Here is an 18669-nt window from a genome sequence, read left to right as displayed (position 1 = left end):
TATCACAATTACCCACCTCCATAACCCCCTCACCCTCCACCAAACTAGCAGCCTCACCACTAGACAAAGAGTTTTCCTCATCCATACCCACCACCACATTCACTCCTGCTGGACCAGTGACAACAGGGGGTGACACTTTGGCCTCCGCATCATCAGGCACCAGGGGCTGAGTCTCCTCCACAGAACTGGAGGTGACCTCACCCCTGGTTTTTTGTGTGCCCTCCGCATCATTAGTTGATATTTTCCGCTGCTTCATGGTTGCTACCAGGCGTCGTTGATCTTTAGCTGCTATGGGGCACCGCTGATCCTTTATGTCAGCATCTTGTTGACCAGCGGCACCAACACAGAACAGGACTTTGGAAGGACCGGAACTCCCAGCCCCGGTAACCCCCTCACACTGCCGCCGCCCCTCAACTAAGTGATCAGCGGCAACAGCATTCAGGGGCACCGAGGCCACCGGAGCTGCCCCCGACACCGGGCCGCTCCCCCCTCCCACTGAGGAGCGGACCACAGTATCGTGGCCTGATCGTATGCCCGCCGCCGGGCCGCCCTCACTGTCCAGCCTTTCGGCTGATGCACCTACTGCTACGTCCCCGCTACTACAAGCAGAGACGGAGCTCTGCGCCTCATTACCGTGCTCTGTAATCTCCCCGCGCCTTTGCACCGGATCCACAGCAGAACCCGGGCTGGGCTGGGCAACGGGGCTTATACAGCGAGCTGACCCTGCAGCCGACTCAGGGGGTACAGGGAGGGGGGCATATACATAGCTTACCACTTCCTGCAGCTTTGGCTTGGTGGTTTTCTTTGCCTTTTTCTTCTGGCCCCCAGGTGCCTCCTCTGGTAAATCATCACCAAGATGGAAGTTCTGAAGGCACACTGGGGACTCCAGCAGCTTGATCTCTGCCATTAGCGCCCCTCCCTGGCCGATGTCACTGTCCTCCCCAGAGCCAGCAGAACTGCGACGAGATGTCATTGTCGCCTGTCCAGCAGGGAGCTCGCTGCACGTGGCCTCTGAGTGGCTAAGAGGGCTGCCAGGTGGAGCTTTCTGCTGGTCATCCTCCTCCTCATCATCATCATCCACCTGGCACTCAGGCTGCAGCCCCATCTGCCTTTGCTCTCTGTTATCAGCCATTTCCCTGAATCGATCTTCATTAATAAGCTTTTCCTTAAACGGTCCACTTTTTTCTCTTATGAAAGCTTTTCTGACTTCAAGCTCATTGATGTCCACTTTCAGTCTCCTTACCTCCGCCTGGAGCTGATTCTTCCTCAGTTTGGAGGAACTTGCAGCTTTGTTGCTTGTGCAGCGCAGCTCCTCCCGGAGTCTCATCAGTCTCTTGCTAGCATCTTCATACTCACGGAGGTGGCTCATGACCCAGGAGGCATAGGTGGTCACAGACTCCTGGGGACCCTGCAGCGCCCAACCCTCCTCAGTGAGGTCGGCCTCACCTCTGTGAGCACTCAGCTTTCCTCCGGAAGGGCCGCCATCTTGCACGCTAGCAGGCTTCTCCTCCATGGAAGCCTTGCGGCTTCTCTGGGTCTCTGCAGACCTGGGGGGAGTAGGAGCCACATTGCTGCGACTCCTGGTGGAGCGTCTCACCCCCGAATCCTCTGATGTGCAGGCTGGTTGCTGGTTCCTTCTGCCCCCCGCCAGCCTGGTCCGGGAAGCAGAAGCCTGGGACTTGGCTCCCTCACTCATCCCAGGAAACCCACTCCCTCCCTGGGTAAGAGAGAGAGCAGGTCCCCAGGTGGAGAGATGGTGGTTCTCTGGAGCTCAGGAGCACACTGCAGGTTCAGCAGCGACCGCACCCACAATTAGCACAATGAGCAGCAGCTGAGCAGAGCTGCACCCACTATCCTGCTGGAGCAGTCACTGTGTACATACATTACATTACTGATACTGATTTACCTCCTGTTTTATACCCCAGAGCTGCACTCACTATTCTGCTGGTGCAGTCACCGTGTACATACATTACATTACTGATCCTGAGCTACATCCTGTATTATACCCCAGAGCTGCACTCACTATTCTGCTGGTGCGGTCACTGTGTACATACATTACATTACTGATCCTGAGTTACATTCTGTATTATACTCCAGAGCTGCACTCACTATTCTGCTGGTGCAGTCATCGTGTACATACATTACATTACTGATCCTGAAGTTACATTCTGTATTATACTCCAGAGCTGCACTCACTATTCTGCTGGTGCAGTCACTGTGTACATACATTACATTACTGATCCTGAGTTACATCCTGTATTATACCCCAGAGCTGCACTCACTATTCTGCTGGTGCAGTCACTGTGCACATACATTACATTACTAATCCTGAGTTACATCCTGTATTATACCCTAGAGCTGCACTCACTCTTCTGCTGGTGCAGTCACTGTGCACATACATTACATTACTGATCCTGAGTTACCTCCTGTATTATACCCCAGAGCTGCACTCACTATTCTGCTGGTGCAGTCACTGTGTACATATGTTACATTACTGATCCTGAGTTACCTCCTGTATTATACCCCAGAGCTGCACTCACTATTCTGCTGGTGCAGTCACTGTGTACATACATTACATTACTGATCCTGAGTTACATCCTGTATTATACTCCAGAGCTGCACTCACTATTCTGCTGGTGCAGTCACTGCGTACATATATTACATTACTGATCCTGAATTACATCCTGTATTATACCCCAGAGCTGCACTCACTATTCTGCTGGTGCAGTCACTGTGTACATACATTACATTACTGATCCTGAGTTACATCCTGTATTATACGCCAGAGCTGCATTCACTATTCTGCTGGTGCAGTCACTGTGTACATACATTACATTACTGATCCTGAGTTACATCCTGTATTATGCTCCAGAGCTGCGCTCACTATTCTGCTGGTGCAGTCACTGTGTACATACATTACATTACTGATTCTGAGTTACATCCTGTATTATGCTCCAGAGCTGCACTCACTATTCTGCTGGTGCTGTCACTGTGTACATACATTACATTACTGATCCTGAGTTACATCCTGTATTATACCCCAGAGCTGCACTCACTATTCTGCTGGTGCAGTCACTGTGTACATACATTACATTACTGATCCTGAGTTACATCCTGTATTATACCCCAGAGCTGCACTCACTATTCTGCTGGTGCAGTCACTGTGTACATACATTACATTACTGATCCTGAGTTACATCCTGTATTATGCTCCAGAGCTGCGCTCACTATTCTGCTGGTGCAGTCACTGTGTACATACATTTCATGACTGATCCTGAGTTACATCCTGTATTATGCTCCAGAGCTGCGCTCACTATTCTGCTGGTGCACTCACTGTGTACATACATTACATTACTGATCCTGAGTTACATCCTGTATTATACCCCAGAGCTGCACTCACTATTCTGCTGGTGCAGTCACTGTGTAAATACATTACATTACTGATCCTGAGTTACCTCCTGTATTATACCCCAGAGCTGCACTCACTATTCTGCTGGTGCAGTCACTGTGTACATACATTACATTACTGATCCTGAGTTACATCCTGTATTATACCCCAGAGCTGCACTCACTATTCTGCTGGTGCAGTCACTGTGTAAATACATTACATTACCGATCCTGAGTTACCTCCTGTCTTATACCCCAGAGCTGCACTCACTATTCTGCTGGTGCAGTTACTGTGTACATACATTACATTACTGATCCTGAGTTACATCCTGTATTATCCTCCAGAGCTGCACTCACTATTCTGCTGGTGCAGTCACTGTGTACATACATTACATTACTGATCCTGAGTTACATCCTGTATTATCCTCCAGAGCTGCACTCACTATTCTGCTGGTGCAGTCACTGTGTACATACATTACATTACTGATCCTGAGTTACATCCTGTATTATCCTCCAGAGCTGCACTCACTATTCTGCTGGTGCAGTCACTGTGTACATACATTACATTACTGATCCTGAGTTACATCCTGTATTATCCTCCAGAGCTGCACTCACTATTCTGCTGGTGCAGTCACTGTGTACATATATTACGTTACTGATCCTGAGTTACCTCCTGTATTATACTCCCAGAGCTGCACTCACTATTCTGCTGGTGCAGTCACTGTGTACATACATTACATTACTGATCCTGAGTTACATCCTGTATTATACCCCAGAGCTTCACTCACTATTCTGCTGGTGCAGTCACTGTGTACATACATTACATTACTGATCCTGAGTTACATCCTGTATTATCCTCCAGAGCTGCACTCACTATTCTGCTGGTGCAGTCACTGTGTACATACATTACTGATCCTGAGTTACCTCCTGTATTATACCCCAGAGCTGCACTCACTATTCTGCTGGTGCAGTCACTGTGTACATACATTACATTACTGATCCTGAGTTACATCCTGTATCATACCCCAGAGCTGCACTCACTATTCTGCTGGTGCAGTCACTGTGTACATACATTACGTTACTGATCCTGAGTTACATCCTGTATTATACTCCAGAGCTGCACTTGCAATTCTGCTGGTGCAGTCACTGTGTACATACATTACATTACTGATCCTGAGTTACATCCTGTATTATACTCCAGAGCTGCACTCACTATTCTGCTGGTGCAGTCACTGTGTACATACATTACATTACTGATCCTGAGTTACATCCTGTATTATACTGCAGAGCTGCACTCACTATTCTGCTGGTGCAGTCACTGTGTACATACATTACATTACTGATCCTGAGTTACATCCTGTATTATACCCCAGAGCTGCACTCACTATTCTGCTGGTGCAGTCACTGTGTACATACATTACATTACTGATCCTGAGTTACATCCTGTATTATACCCCAGAGCTGCACTCACTATTCTGCTGGTACAGTCACTGTGCACATACATTACATTACTGATCCTGAGTTACATCCTGTATTATACTCCAGAGCTGCGCTCACTATTCTACTGGTGCAGTCACTGTGTACATACATTATATTACTGATCCTGAGTTACATCCTGTATTATACTCCAGAGCTGCGCTCACTATTCTGCTGGTGCAGTCACTGTGTACATACATTACATTACTGATCCTGAGTTACATCCTGTATTATGCTCCAGAGCTGCGCTCACTATTCTGCTGGTGCAGTCACTGTGTACATACTTTACTGATCCTGAGTTACATCCTGTATTATACTCCAGAGTTGCGCTCACTATTCTGCTGGTGCAGTCACTGTGCACATACATTACATTACTGATCCTGGGTTACGTCCTGTATTATACCCCAGAGCTGCACTCACTATTCTGCTGGTGCAGTCACTGTGTACATACATTACATTACTGATCCTGGGTTACGTCCTGTATTATACTCCAGAGCTGCACTCACTATTCTGCTGGTGCAGTCACTGTGTACATACATTACATTACTGATCCTGGGTTACGTCCTGTATTATACCCCAGAGCTGCACTCACTATTCTGCTGGTGCAGTCACTGTGTACATACATTACATTACTGATCCTGGGTTACGTCCTGTATTATACTCCAGAGCTGCACTCACTATTCTGCTGGTGCAGTCACTGTGTACATACATTACATTACTGATCCTGAGTTACCTCCTGTATTATACTCCAGAGCTGCACTCACTATTCTGCTGGTGCAGTCACTGTGTACATACATTACATTACTGATCCTGAGTTACATCCTGTATTATACTCCAGAGCTGCACTCACTATTCTGCTGGTGCAGTCACTGTGTACATAGATTACTGATCCTGAGTTACCTCCTGTATTATACTCCAGAGCTGCACTCACTATTCTGCTGGTGCAGTCACTGTGTACATACATTACATTACTGATCCTGAGTTACCTCCTGTATTATACCCCAGAGCTGCACTCACTATTCTGCTGGTGCAGTCACTGTGTACATAGATTACTGATCCTGAGTTACCTCCTGTATTATACCCCAGAGCTGCACTCATTGAGGTGAAATCTCCCAGCACTCCTTGTTTCCTCAGTCTTGTGGTGCATTCTGGGAGCAGTGCTTGTTGCCCCAGGCTCAGTAGGGTAATGTCTGTGTGTCAGGATGTGGCTGAGCTGTATACAGGGTAATCTTGGCCTTATAGTGGGGGAGGGAGTTATTTGCGGTTTCCCGCCCTCTGCTGTGTCAGGGATTACATTGTGAGAGTCCAGGGTGACACTGCTGGGCCCAGAGGGCGAGGAGGAGGCACCGTCGGCGGAGAGGCCTGCACAGGTGAGAGCGGAGGACAACCAAGCCTTGTACTTAGAAAATGTCTGAAACTTCCTGTGGAAATGAATGAAGTCTGTTATTCTCTGTTATCAGCTGCTGTTGTGCTTTATTTTATCCCACGGGATGTGGTGGGGTCCGGATACACAGCGTCAGGCAGCTGCAGTAAAGCAGACATTTATTGTAATGGTAATGATTGTTTGCAGATAATCATACAATCATAACTCAGCACAAGGAATGGTGCGCTCAGCTCCGGACGGACGTGTGGATCTAGGGCTGCGCAGCGCTCGCTCCCTCCTCCTCCTCGGTCTCGCCACACAACAATCTCCATTTACTTCAGAAGATAAACCAGAAGGATTGTCACTCACGGAAATAATATCATGCCGGTGAGCGAACCTCTCCTGGTGTACCGGAGAAGGCTGCGGTCGCCTATAGTATGGAGATTTAAGAGATATGGAAGATGTACACTATGGTTCCAATGTTTAGGGTCGCCCGGACAATTCTGTGTTTTCCATGATAACTCATACTTTTATTAATCCAATCAGTTGCCAAATGAATGTAAAATCTAGTCCAGACGTTGACGAGGGTCGAAAGAAAAAATTTTCTTTGAAACAATAATTTTCTCCTTCAAACTTTGCTATCCTCACAGAATGCTCCTTTGCAGCAGTTCCAGCATTGCAGACCTCTGGCATTCTAGCAGGTAATTTGCGGAGGTCATCTGAAGACATTTCCCCCCCCATGCTTCCAGAAGCCCCTCCACAAGTTGGTTTGGTTGATGGACACTTTTTGCACCGTACGGTCAAGCTGCTCCCGCAACAGCTCAATGGGGCTGAGATCTGGTGACTGCGCTGGCCGCTCCATTACAGATAGATACCAGCTGCCGGCTTCTTCCCTAAATAGTTCTTGTATAATTTGGAGGTGGCTTTGGGTCATTGTTCTGTTGTAGGATGAAATTGGCTCCAACCAAGCGCTGTCCACAGGGTAGGGCATGGCGCTGAAAAATGGAGTGATAGCCTTCCTTATTCAATATCCCTCTTACCTTGTACAAATCTCCCACTTTACAAGCACTAAAGCAGCCCCAGACCATCACATTACCTCCACCATGCTTGACAGATGGCGTCACACTCTTCCAGCTTCTTTTCAGTTGTTCTGCGTCTCACAAATGTTCTGTGTGATCCAAACACCTCAAACTTGAATTTGTCTGTCCATAACACTTTTTTCCATCAACCATCCCTCGACCAAAACTGTGCCGCTAACTATAGACCTGTATCTATTCTTCCCTTCATCTCTAAACTCCTCGAGCGCCTGGTCCACTCCCGTCTTACCCGCTATCTCTCAGATAACTCTCTTCTCGACCCTCTTCAATCTGGCTTCCGCTCTTTACACTCTACTGAAACTGCCCTCACTAAAGTCTCTAATGACCTACTAACAGCTAAATCTAATGGTCACTACTCCATGCTAATTCTCTTGGATCTCTCCGCAGCATTCGATACTGTGGATCATCAGCTCCTCCTCACTATGCTCCGCTCCATCGGCCTCAAGGACACCGTTCTCTCCTGGTTCTCCTCCTATCTCTCTGACCGATCCTTCACTGTATGTTTTGCTGGTTCCTCCTCCTCTCACCTTCCCCTTACTGTTGGGGTTCCTCAAGGATCAGTCCTAGGCCCCCTCCTCTTCTCGTTGTATACTGCCCCTATTGGACAAATAATCAGTAGATTTGGTTTCCAGTACCATCTCTATGCTGACGACACCCAATTATACACTTCTTCTCCCGATATCACACCGACCTTTTTAGAAAACACCAGTGATTGTCTTACCGCTGTCTCTAACATCATGTCCTCCCTCTATCTGAAACTAAACCTGTCAAAAACTGAACTCCTCGTGTTCTCTCCCTCTACTAACCTACCTTTGCCTGACATTGCCATCTCCGTGTGCGGTTCCACCATTACTCCAAAGCAACATGCCCGCTGCCTTGGGGTCATCCTTGATTCTGACCTTTCATTCACCCCCCACATCCGATCACTGGCTCGCTCTTCTTACCTGCATCTCAAAAACATTTCTAGAATTCGCCCTTTTCTTACTTTCGACTCTGCAAAAACTCTGACTGTTTCACTTATTCATTCTCGTCTGGACTATTGTAACTCTCTACTAATCGGCCTCCCTCTTACCAAACTTTCCCCGCTCCAATCTGTCCTGAATGCTGCAGCCAGGATCATATTCCTCACCAACCGTTACACCGATGCCTCTACCTTGTGCCAGTCATTACACTGGTTACCCATCCACTCCAGAATCCAGTACAAAACTACTACCCTCATCCACAAAGCACTCCATGGCTCAGCACCACCCTATATCTCCTCTCTGGTCTCAGTCTACCACCCTACCCGTGCACTCCATGGCTCAGCACCACCCTACATCTCCTCCCTGGTCTCAGCCTACCACCCTACCCGTGCCCTCCATGGCTCAGCACCACCCTATATCTCCTCTCTGGTCTCAGCCTACCACCCTACCCGTGCCCTCCATGGCTCAGCACCACCCTACATCTCCTCCCTGGTCTCAGCCTACCACCCTACCCGTGCCCTCCATGGCTCAGCACCACCCTACATCTCCTCTCTGGTCTCAGTCTACCACCCTACCCGTGCCCTCCATGGCTCAGCACCACCCTACATCTCCTCCCTGGTCTCAGCCTACCACCCTACCTGTGCCCTCCATGGCTCAGCACCACCCTACATCTCCTCCCTGGTCTCAGTCTACCACCCTACCCGTGCCCTCCGCTCCGCTAATGACCTCAGGTTAGCATCCTCAATAATCAGAACCTCCCACTCCCGTCTCCAAGACTTTACACGTGCTGCGCCGATTCTTTGGAATGCACTACCTAGGTTAATACTATTAATCCCCAATCCCCACAGTTTTAAGCGTACCCTAAAAACTCATTTGTTCAGATTGGCCTACCGCCTCAACACATTAACCTAACGATCCCTGTGTGGCCTATCATAAAAAAATATATATATATAGAATCAGGTTCCTCCATCATGTTCTCATTCACTTTATACAGTTATTAGCTTTCTGTGTCTGTACTGCTACATACTTAGGCAGTTAACTGGTTCATGCAGCTTTACATGAACACCTGAGCCTTACACTATGGCTGGTCCGAATAACTATAGCATTTGTTACCATCCCCCTCTCGTGTCTCCCCTTTTCCTCATAGTTTGTAGCTTGCGAGCAGCAGGGCCCTCACTCCTCCTGGTATCTGTATTGAACTGTATTTCTGTTATGCTGTAATGTCTATTGTCTGTACAAGTCCCCTCTATAATTTGTAAAGCGCTGCGGAATATGTTGGCGCTATATAAATATAATTATTATTATTCCCCTGTCCAGTGTCTGTGCTCTTTTGCCCATATTAATCTTTTCCTTTTATTAGCCAGTCTCAGATATGGCTTTTTCTTTGCCGCTCTGCCCTGAAGGCCAGCATCCCGGAGTCGCCTCTTCACTGTAGACGTTGACACTGGTGTTTTGCGTCTACTATTTAATGAAGCTGCCAGTTGAGGACCTGTGAGGCGTCGATTTCTCACACTACAGACTCTAATGTACTTGTCTTGTTGCTCAGTTGTGCAGCGCGGCCTCACACTTCTCTTTCTACTCTGGTTAGAGCCTGTTTGTGCTCTCCTCTGAAGGGAGTAGTACACACCGTTGTAGGAAATCTTCAGTTTCTTGGCGATTTCTCGCATGGAATCACCTTCATTTCTAAGAACAAGAATAGACTGTCGAGTTTCACATGAAAGTTATTTTTTTCTGGCCATTTTGAGAGTTTAATGGAACCAACAAATGTAATGCTCCAGACTCTCAACTAGCTCAAAGGAAGGTCAGGTTTATAGGTTCTCTAATCAGCCAAACTGTTTTCAGCTGTGCTGACATACTTGTACAAGGGTTTTCAAAGGTATTCTAACCATCCATTAGCCTTCTTACACAGTTAGTAAACACAAAGTACCATAAGAGCACTGGAGTGATGGTTGTTGGAAATGGGCATCTATACATCTGAAGATGAAGATATTGCATTACAAACCAGACGTCTGCAGGTAGAATAGTCATTTACCACATTAACAATACAGAGCGTATTTCTGAATCATCTAATGTTAGCTTCATTGGAAAAAACTGTGCTTTTCTATAAAAAATAAGGACATTTCTAAGTGACCCTAAACTATTGATCTGTAGTATACCTGGAAACAATGTGTGTACACTCGATGAGTTGCGTGTTTACACTCTGTTGGTACGTTGCTTGTTTACACTCGGTGGAATACGTTGCGTGTTTACACTCGATGGATACGTTGCGTGTTTACATTTGGTGGATACGTTGCGTGTTTACTCTGGGTTGATCCATTGCGTGTTTACATTCGGTGGATCCTTTGTTTGTTTAAGCTCGGTGGATACGTTGCGTGTTTATACTCGGTGGATGTGTTGCGTGTTTACACTGGATCCATTGCGTGTTTACACTCAGTGGATCCATAGCATGTTTACATTAGGTGGATTACATTCAGATGATCTGTTGCGTGTTTACACTCGGTGGATACGTTGCGTGTTTACATTCGGTGGATATGTTGTGTGTTTCTACACTGGATCCATTGCGTGTTTACACTCGGTGGATCCGTAGCATGTTTACACTGGGTGGATACATTGCGTGTTTACATTCAGAGGATCTGTGTGTTAACATTTGGTGGATCCGTTGCATGTTTACACTCGGTGGATGTGTTGCGTGTTTACACTAGATCCATTGCGTGTTTACACTCGGTGGATCTGTAGTATGTTTACACTGGGTGGATACGTTGCATGTTTACACTGGGTGGATACGTTGCATGTTTACACTGGGTGGATACGTTGCGTGTTTACACTGGGTGGATACGTTGCATGTTTACACTGGGTGGATACGTTGCGTGTTTACACTGGGTGGATACGTTGCATGTTTACATTCGGTGGATGTGTTGCATGTTTACAATGGGTGGATCCGTTGCGTGTTTACACTGGGTGGATACGTTGCGTGTTTAAATTTGGTGAATCTGTTGCGTGTTTACACTCGGTGGATCTGTTGCGTGTTTACACTCGGGGAATCCATTGCGTATTTGCACTCGATGGATAGAATGTCGCAGTTGGGGTAGATGATTTGGATCTCGTTAACCGCTCACCCTCCGTTACCGCAGCTGCAGCATCAATGTGACCGTATGTGATTTTCCCCCATTGTAGTGATCGGTGGGATTCCTGTGCTCGGTGACCCTCACATATTTCATCTTTCAGGTCTGCAACATGGGATCCACATGGCAGGCAGCACAAGATTTCTACTTGTGGGCCCTAGAGAATGGAGGTAAAAAACCAGCAAGCCCCTCCCAATGCAGGGCAACGAGCTCCAAGGTTTGGAATCTCCTCTTATTCTTGGGTGGTCATAGACCCCATCCACTCTAGGGTGGTGCCCAATAGTCGCAGATGGCACCCTGTCGCGGGTGGTGGTCTGCTGGTCCTGACGTGGATATTATTTCTTTTTTTCCTGTTATTTGCAGACAGCCGCACGGACCCCTGGCTCCTCGTCTACTCGCCCGTCCCTGTTATCCTGATATTTGCCATCTACCTTGTTCTTGTGGCCCTGGGCCCTCAAATAATGGAAGGACGGGAACCCTTCACCCTGCGCTCTGTCCTCCTGGTCTATAACCTGGCACTGGTGGGACTGTCAGCCTATATGTTCTATGAGGTGAGACCAGGCTGCGTATATACTCCACCCTGATCTACACGGACCCCCCACCCATACCGTGCGGTCTATATACTCCACCCTGATCTACACGGACCCCCCACCCGTACCGTGCGGTCTATATACTCCACTCTGATCTACACGGACCCCCCATACCGTGCGGTCTATATACTCCACCCTGATCTACATGGACCCCCTACCCTGTACCGTGCAGTCTATATACTTCACCCTGACCTACACGGACCCTCCACCCCATACCGTGCGGTCTATATACTCCACCCTGATCTACACAGACCCTCCACCCTGTACCGTGCTGTCTATATACGGCACCCTGATCTACACGGACCCCTCACCCTGTACCATGCGGTCTATGTATTCCACCCTGATCTACACGGACCCCCCACCCTGTACCATGCGGTCTATGTATTCCACCCTGATCTACGCGAACCCTCCACCCCGTACCGTGCAGTCTATATACTCCACCCTGACCTACACGGACCCCCCAACCTGTACCGTGCAGTCTATATACTCCACCCTGACCCCCACTCCATACCGTTCAGTCTTTATACTCCACCCTGACCTCCACGGACCCCCATCCCATGCCATGATCTCTATGATCTTATATTTGTTTTCAGCACATTTTCTGATTTTTTTCCTGGTTCTTTGTGTTTCTCCTCAGTTTCTGGTGACGTCGGTGCTGGCGGGGTACAGCTACTTCTGTCAGCCAGTGGACTACAGTAACAGTGAGTTGGGCCTGCGGGTGAGTATAATACAAGTTGTATGTGGTTTCATGGCGGTGGTCTGCTGGATAGTGGTCTGCTGGTCAGTGGTCTGCTGGTCAGTGGTCCGCTGGTCAGTGGTCTGCTGGTCAGTGGTCTGCTGGTCAGTGGTCCGCTGGTCAGTGGTCCGCTGGTCAGTGGTCCGCTGGTCAGTGGTCTGCTGGTCAGTGGTCCGCTGGTCAGTGGTCCGCTGGTCAGTGGTCTGCTGGTCAGTGGTCTGCTGGTCAGTGGTCCGCTGGTCAGTGGTCCGCTGGTCAGTGGTCCGCTGGGTCGCAGTACTGTGTTCCAGGTGATGAGTCTCTCCCACGCTTCTGTCTCATAGATGGCGAGGGTCTGCTGGTGGTTCTACTTCTCCAAAGTGATTGAACTTCTTGACACGGTGAGGACGGCGGCCGAAGAAGATTGGACATGTCGAGGTTTACAAGGAAAAGAGGAAGCTGGTGGGGGACAGAAGGGTCTTGACGAGGAGGACAGGGGAGTCTAAGGAGGAGGAAAGGAGTTTAGAGGAGAACAGAGAGGTCTGGAGGAGGAGGAGGACAGGAGTTTAGAGGACGACAGAGGTCTTGATTAGGAGGAGGACAGAGGGATCTGGTGGAAGAGGATAAAGGGGTCTAGAGGAGGACAGAGGGCTCTGAAGGAGGAGGAGGAGGTTAACATACGAGTCTGGAAGAGGAGGGGTACAGAGGAGTTGAGAAGGGCAGATGGGTCTGGAGAAGAAGAACTGTGGAGTCTGGAGGAGGTAAATTATATTGTCCAGTGTATCAGTCACCTGGTGTATCTCAGCGTTACGGGCTGTATCTCAGCGTTACGGGCTGTATCTCAGCGTTACGGGCTGTATCTCAGCATTACGAGCTGTATCTCAGCATTACGGGCTGTATCTCAGCATTACGGGCTGTATCTCAGCGTTACGGGCTGTATCTCAGCGTTACGGGCTGTATCTCAGCGTTACGGGCCGTATCTCAGCATTACGAGCTGTATCTCAGCATTACGGGCTGTATCTCAGCATTACGGGCTGTATCTCAGCGTTACGGGCTGTATCTCAGCGTTACGGGCTGTATCTCAGCATTACGGGCTGTATCTCAGCATTACGGGCTGTATCTCAGCGTTACGGGCTGTATCTCAGCATTACGGGCTGTATCTCAGCGTTACGGGCTGTATCTCAGCATTACGGGCTGTATCTCAGCGTTACGGGCTGTATCTCAGCGTTACGGGCTGTATCTCAGCGTTACGGCTTTATCTCTCATATCTTCTTTCCACAGATTTTCTTCATTATGAGAAAGAAGTTCAGTCAGATCTCGTTCCTCCACGTTTACCACCACGGCACCATGATCTTCAACTGGTGGGCGGGGGTGAAGTACGTGGCCGGGGGTCAGGGTGAGTGTGTACCCCGGCATCTCGCACTTTTCTGCCACCATACAGGGGCTTCTTAGAAAATGAGAATATCAGCAAAAAGTGAATTTCTTTCAGTTCTTCAATACAAAAAGTGAATCTCCTATAATCTATAGAGTCATTACACACAGTGATCTATTTCACGTGATTATTTCTGTTAATGTTGATGATTTTGGCTTACAGCCAATGAAAACACAAAAGTCATTATCTCAGTAAATTAGAATAATTAACAAGAAACACCTGTAAAGGCTCCTAAGTGTTTATAAAGGTCCTTAGTCTGTTTCAGTGGCTCCACAATCATGGGGAAGACTGCTGACCTGACAGATGTCCAGTAGGTGTCTTTGTCACACTCCACAAGGAGGGGAAGCCACAAAAAGGTCACTGGTAAAGAAGCCGCTGTTCACAGAGGGCTGTATCCAAGGATATTAATGGAGAGTGGAGTGGAAGGAAAAAGTGTGGTAGAAAAAGGTGCACAAGCAACCGGGATAACCGCAGCCTGGAAAGGATTGACCAACATTTCCAATTTTACAATCATTTTTCCAGCTGGTGTTATAAAGTATTCTAATTTACTGAGATAATGACTTTTGGGTTTTCATTGGCTGTAAGCCATAATCATCGACATTAACAGAAATAAACACATGAAATAGATCACTGTGTGTGTAATGACTCTATAGAATATACAAGATTCTCTTTTTGCATTGAAGAACTGAAATAAATTCACTTTTTGATGATATTCTCATTTTGTGAGAAGACCCTGTATATGTGTGTGTGTATATATATATATATATATATATATATATATATACAGTTGAAACCAGAAGTTTCCATCCACTATATAAAGACACATCTGCATTTTTTCTCAATATCTGACATGAAATCAGAATAAACCTTTCACGCTTTACGTCATTCAGAATTACCATAATTATTAATATTTGCCAAATGCCAGAATAATGAGAGAGAGGGAATGTTGTAAGGCATTGTTATTACTTACTGCAAAGTCAGAAGTTTCCATCCACTAAGATTACTATGCGTGTAAACAATTCTGGACTGTCCATACGATAATGTGCGTTTGGAAGCATCTGATGGTTTTTTGGCAACATCTGAGTCACATCTGTGGATGTATTTTAATGCACACCTGAAACACACTGCTTCTTTGTGTAGCATCATGGGAAAGTCTCAAGAAATCAACCAAGATATCAGGAAGAGAATTGTGGACTTGCACAAGTCTGGCTCATCCTTGGGAAGAATTTCAAGATACCTGAAGGTGTCTCGTTCATCTGCACAAACAATTATACGCAAGTACAAAGAAGATGGGAATGTCCAGCCATCATACCGCTCAGGAAGGAGATGGGTTCTGTGTCCCAGAGATGAACGTGCTGTGGTCTGACGTGCATATCAACCCAAGGACAAAAGCAAAAGACTTTGTGAAGATGATGGCGGAAGATGGTAAGATTGTGTCAATATCCGCAGTGAAACGAGTTCTGTATCAACATGGGCTGAAAGGCCACTCTGCCAGGAAGAAGCCATTACTCCAAAAGAATCATAAAAAAGCCAGATTAATGTTTGCAAATGCACACAGAAACAAAGATCTTAATTTTTGGAGATGTGTCCTGTGGTCAGAGGAAACTAAAACTGAACTTTTTGGGGCATAATGACCATCGTTACATTTGGAGAAAAAAGCAAGAAGCTTGGAAGCCTAAGAACACCATCCCCACTGTGAAACACAGTGGTGGCAGCATCATGTTGTGGGGTTGTTTTGCTGCAGGAGGGACTGGTGCATTTCACAAAATAGATGGCATCATGAGAAAAGAAGATTATGTGCCAATACTGAAGAAACATCTCAAGACATCAGCCAGGAAGTTAAAGCTTGGGTGGAAATGGGTCTTCCAAATGGACAATGACCCGAAGCATACTGCCAAAATGGTAACAAAGTGGCTTCAGGATAACAAAGTCAATGTGTTGGAGCGGCCATCACAAAGCCCTGATCTCAATCCTATGGAAATGTATGAGCAAAGCTGAAAAGGCCGGTGCGAGCAAGGCGACCTACAACCCTGGATCAGTTACACCAGTGTTGTCAGGAGGAATGGGACCAAATTCCGACCAACTATAGTGAGAAGCTTGTGGAAGGAGATCCCAAACGCCTAACCCCAGTCATTCAGTGTAAGGGCAATGGCACCAAATACTAATGAAATGGATGGAAACATATGACTTTGCATTAAGTCTCTCTCTCATTATTCTGTCATTTGGTAAATATTAATAATTATGGTAATCCTAATTGTCCTAAAACGGGAAAGGTTTATTCTGATTTCCTGTCAGATATTGAGAGAAACCTGCAGACGTGTCTTTCTATATAGTGGCTGGAAACCTCTGGTTTCCCCTCTATCTGTAATTTCCCTCTCTTGTCTCCCCAGCCTTTTTTATCGGGATGCTGAACTCCTTCGTCCACACCTTCATGTACCTGTACTACGCTCTCGCTGTCCTGGGGCCGTCGCTGCAGAAATATCTGTGGTGGAAGCGACACCTGACGATACTACAGCTGGTAACGGAGGACTTGGCCAGGAATGGCGCAGAGACGCTGTGATACATCCTGTCATTATGTGTCGTCCTCGGTCACATGGTTATAAACACATTGTACTTTATTACATCACATTGGGATGATGTAACTTCTGAGAATGTGACGTAATAATATCTATAATACGATCCATTATGTATCGGTACATTGTTACTTTGGATCTCCTGTGATATAATACATGATACATTTGCGGTGACGTCATTGCTGAGTTTATTACATGACGTTGTGTATTATCACATGGGTTATTGGATCTCACATTACGATATTACGCGTCGTGCCGCCCCCGACGTTCCGTTACACCGGTATAATGACGTGATCGTGTCTTTTCCCCGTAGACGCAGTTTGCCGCCATCGCTCTTCACTCCGGATACAACCTGTTCACAGACTGTCCGTTCCCGGATGGCTTTAATTTGGCCGTCTTCACCTACATCATCACCCTCATCATCCTCTTCCTAAACTTCTACTACCAGACCTACCTCCGCCAGGGCCCCCACAAGAAGAAGCTCTGAGCCCTCAGGGGCCACAATTTACTGACTGGAGACGTGTTGGGAGAAAGTTTACTGTCAGGGGCCCCAGCTCCTCCAATGACCCAGGGTTCGGTGCCATACTGCTCACTTCACAGGATGATATATGCAAATATCAGATAGTCTGTGCCATGTAGATCATGTGACAGGGAGGAGCCGAGGCCCCGCCCCCGAGGATATCACTACATCAATAAAAGCTTTTTTTATGTATCACGTGTGGTGTGTATCGTACAGGCTCGATATGTCATAAAAGCTCCAACTGATGGCGACTCCGTCATTTTAATGCATTGATCAAGTGACGGAGCCCGATCACCGGCTCTGGGGATTATACAGCTATTGCTATCCAATTATTAACCATTTGTACACTCGTGATTCATCATTACATGTAATAATGGTGACAGTTTAGCTATGTGCCTCTTCTATAAGCGCACGGCCACCCGAGGGCACAGGACATGTCTCTCCTCCACGGGCCGGCGCTGACATCACCAGGTCTTACCCTGTGCTAGAAGATGAGGAAATGGCGTGATGTGATCGCTGGGCGACCCGGGATCAACAAGTAATCATTGTCACAGCGCCTCCTCTATTATACTCCAGAGCTGCACTCACTATTCTGCTGGTGCAATCACTGTGTACATACATTACATTACTGATCCTGAGTTACATCCTGTATTATACTCCAGAGCTGCGCTCACTATTCTGCTGGTGCAGTCACTGTGTACATACATTACATTACTGATCCTGAGTTACCTCCTGTATTATACCCCAGAGCTGCACTCACTATTCTGCTGGTGCAGTCACTGTGTACATACATTACATTACTGATCCTGAGTTACATCCTGCATTATACTCCAGAGCTGCACTCACTATTCTGCTGGTGCAGTCACTGTGTACATACATTACATTACTGATCCTGAGTTACATCCTGTATTATACCCCAGAGCTGCACTCACTATTCTGCTGGTGCAGTCACTGTGAACATACATTACATTACTGATCCTGAGGTACATCCTGTATTATACTCCAGAGCTGCACTCACTATTCTGCTGGTGCAGTCACTGTGTACATACATTACTGATCCTGAGTTACATCCTGTATTATACTCCAGAGCTGCACTCACTATTCTGCTGGTGCAGTCACTGTGTACATACATTACATTACTGATACTGAGTTACATCCTGCATTATACCCCAGAGCTGCACTCACTATTCTGCTGGTGCAGTCACTGTGTACATACATTACATTACTGATCCTGAGTTACATCCTGCATTAAACTCCAGAGCTGCACTCACTATTCTGCTGGTGCAGTCACTGTGTACATACATTACATTACTGATCCTGAGTTACCTCCTGTATTATACCCCAGAGCTGCACTCACTATTCTGCTGGTGCAGTCACTGTGTACATACATTACATTACTGATCCTGAGTTACATCCTGTATTATACCCCAGA

The 18669-nt window shown here is 47.1% G+C and overlaps 1 protein-coding gene across 2 annotated transcripts; it reads left to right on the top strand.

Moving 5' to 3' along the window:
• Positions 1–6022: 6022 nt before the first annotated feature.
• On the top strand, positions 6023–17429 carry LOC138645654 (very long chain fatty acid elongase 4-like). 2 transcript variants are annotated; one of them, XM_069735099.1, is made up of 8 exons: positions 6023–6233; positions 11511–11577; positions 11771–11958; positions 12635–12715; positions 13057–13113; positions 13994–14108; positions 16535–16662; positions 17031–17429. In XM_069735099.1, the coding sequence occupies exons 2-8, from the start codon at positions 11520–11522 to the stop codon at positions 17202–17204; spliced, it is 801 nt and encodes a 266-aa protein (XP_069591200.1). In that variant the 5' UTR covers positions 6023–6233; positions 11511–11519; the 3' UTR covers positions 17205–17429. The 2 variants fall into 2 exon arrangements, with proteins under 2 accessions (XP_069591200.1, XP_069591201.1); XM_069735100.1 differs by having other exon boundaries at positions 6027–6233; positions 11511–11624.
• The last annotated feature ends 1240 nt before the right edge of the window (positions 17430–18669 follow it).

This window comes from Ranitomeya imitator, chromosome 7 (genome assembly GCF_032444005.1).
Source record: "Ranitomeya imitator isolate aRanImi1 chromosome 7, aRanImi1.pri, whole genome shotgun sequence".
In the NCBI taxonomy this organism is placed as follows: Eukaryota; Metazoa; Chordata; class Amphibia; order Anura; family Dendrobatidae; genus Ranitomeya; species Ranitomeya imitator.
The sequence above is the reverse complement of the archived record's forward strand: the minus strand, read 5'-3'. Positions and strand labels throughout refer to the sequence as shown.

Bases quoted from the DNA above. Each gene is read 5' to 3' on its own strand.
- LOC138645654 (XM_069735099.1), top strand. From the start codon at position 11,520: ATGGGATCCACATGGCAGGCAGCACAAGATTTCTACTTGTGGGCCCTA. The intron at 12,716-13,056 runs GTGAGTATAATA...TCTGTCTCATAG, and splicing joins ACAGTGAGTTGGGCCTGCGG to ATGGCGAGGGTCTGCTGGTG. The intron at 13,114-13,993 runs GTGAGGACGGCG...TTCTTTCCACAG, and splicing joins TGATTGAACTTCTTGACACG to ATTTTCTTCATTATGAGAAA.